Source organism: Hyla sarda, chromosome 9 (assembly GCF_029499605.1).
Source record: "Hyla sarda isolate aHylSar1 chromosome 9, aHylSar1.hap1, whole genome shotgun sequence".
NCBI classification, from domain to species: Eukaryota; Metazoa; Chordata; class Amphibia; order Anura; family Hylidae; genus Hyla; species Hyla sarda.
In genome coordinates, this window is record NC_079197.1 from 160684050 (window position 1) to 160686292 (window position 2243).

The window sequence follows — 2243 nt, forward strand, 5'->3', positions numbered from 1 at the left end:
TGTAAGAAGCTTATTGATGGTTATAGGAAGACACTGATTTCTGTTATTAAAAATAGGTACAATGGTGTATCGGCGCTATGAAAGTAGGGTCATTTCAAATGGTACTTACTTAGAAAGTGTTCATATATAGATACAACGGTCACTGAAAAGAAAAAGCAAGTGCCGTGATTGGTCTAATCACTGTCACTCTATTTTATTGTGCTGACTATTTGAACATTAATTATACAGGCTAAGTCTTTATACTATGTTCCATGCAATCCTCGTATAACTAGAAGTTACGCTGGTGACCACACAGTCAATCTGATACCTCCAATTCCCAGGTACGGCAACAACAAATATGCACACAGTCGCTGCCTTATTATACTGCCAACGTGGCTTTACTAACGTAGTACCTGGTCCTCCAATGTGTCCCCGATTTCTGTGTCCTGGTCCCTTCGGGGGTTACAGGTGGGTTCTTATGACTTGCGGTGTCTTGCTGCGTGACAAGCAGCCGAACACTGGGAGAACTGCTCCGGCCGGAAGCGTCTCACCAGCTGGCCACCTTGATCTGACAGAACTGAGCCGAGGCCTGTGATTTGCTTAGTGACATCGTTTTACAGCAAAGACCTAGGGCGAAAAAGATTCTGAATCTATTTTCTATTTATATGATTTCAGTTATTGTTTCCAAAGGGGGTGCAACCAAATAATAAGTTAAGGGTGCCAATTGGAGTTTGGCCTGACATTATGTCCTATTTGCTTTTTTTCCTCCCTTTTTTTGTTTAGTTCCAAAACACACAAAGGGAATAAACATGTGTATAGCAAAACATGTGTTACTGCAATCCTTTTCTGTGAGAAATACTTCATTTTCTAGAAAAATGTCAGTGGTGCCAACATTTATGTCCATGACTGATACATATATATATATATATATATATATATATATATATATATATATATATATGTGTGTGTATCTATTGAGATATATATATATATATATATATATATATATATATATATGGCTAAAAAGAAAACTTTGTTTGTCTAGTATTACTTTAGGGTCAATCAATATCGAGTTCCCACAGTTGGACAGGAAAAATCAGACAGTGACGAATTTTATTATTCAAGGCATTTCCGAAGTTCCCGAGTTACAGGTTCCAGTCTTCCTATTGGTCTTACTCCTTTATTTGTCCACTTTTCTTGGTAATATGACCATTATTGTCTTGGTCTATCGGGAGCATCAGTTACATACTCCAATGTATTTCTTCCTCAGCAACTTGTCTATCCTGGACATATTATCTACAACTGTGACTCTTCATAAGACTCTTACCGCCTTCATCACTGGAGTTAAAATGGTGTCTTTTGCTGAATGTATGGCCCACGCTTATTTCTTCATGGCCTTGGAATGCACAGAACTTCTGATATTAGGCGTCATGAGTTACGATCGGTACATGGCTGTCTGTAACCCCTTGCATTATCACATGATCATGAGTTATCGAATCTGTGCACTGTTGGCCGCCATATGCTGGATGTTAGGTTTTGTGGAAGTTATTCCTCATACCTGTATATTATCTCATTTCAATTGTTACACCACAAATGTTATCAACCACTTCTTCTGTGATGTTCTACCACTTATGAAAATTTCCTGTAGTGATGTGTCATTACTAAAACTCTGGATTGCCACAGAAGGTGTATTTGTTTCAGGCCTCATACCCTTATCTATGACCCTCATCCCTTATGTCTTCATAATACTTGTCATACTAAAAATGAAGACTAATATTGGTAGACGTAAGGCTTTCTACACATGTTCCTCACATCTCACCATTGTGGTTCTTCTCTATGTGACTCTTTACTGTTTATATTTGTCGCCAACTTCTGAAAACTCCTTAGATTCTCACAAACTTTTTTCCCTTTTTAATACAGCTGCTGTACCCCTCCTGAACCCTCTCATTTACAGCCTGAAAAACAAGGAGGTGAAGTCGGCAACTAAGAAGTTGTTAAACTTTTTTTCTGCCAAATTCAAACTTGTATACTTCAATGTGCAAAGGTGCCCCAAACTCTTATAAGTATTGGTAACAAAAAGTGGAATACTAAAAAGACATTTTTTTTCTTGGGTTAAGGAGAATGGATACAATAAAACCAAACCATGATATTCATATCTGCTGTTGGCCTTTCTTTTAATTTAAACTGTCTAAGGTTCATGACTAAAAAGGGGTTAACCAGAATTAGAAAAACAGAGCTGATTTGATTAAAACAGCACCATACCT

At 37.5% G+C, this 2243-nt stretch overlaps 1 protein-coding gene across 1 annotated transcript; it reads left to right on the forward strand.

The window, feature by feature from the left end:
* Positions 1-1184: 1184 nt before the first annotated feature.
* On the forward strand, positions 1185-2042 carry LOC130291958 (olfactory receptor 1044-like). Its single transcript, XM_056541388.1, has one exon. The coding sequence runs from the start codon at positions 1185-1187 to the stop codon at positions 2040-2042; it is 858 nt and encodes a 285-aa protein (XP_056397363.1).
* Positions 2043-2243: the final 201 nt, after the last annotated feature.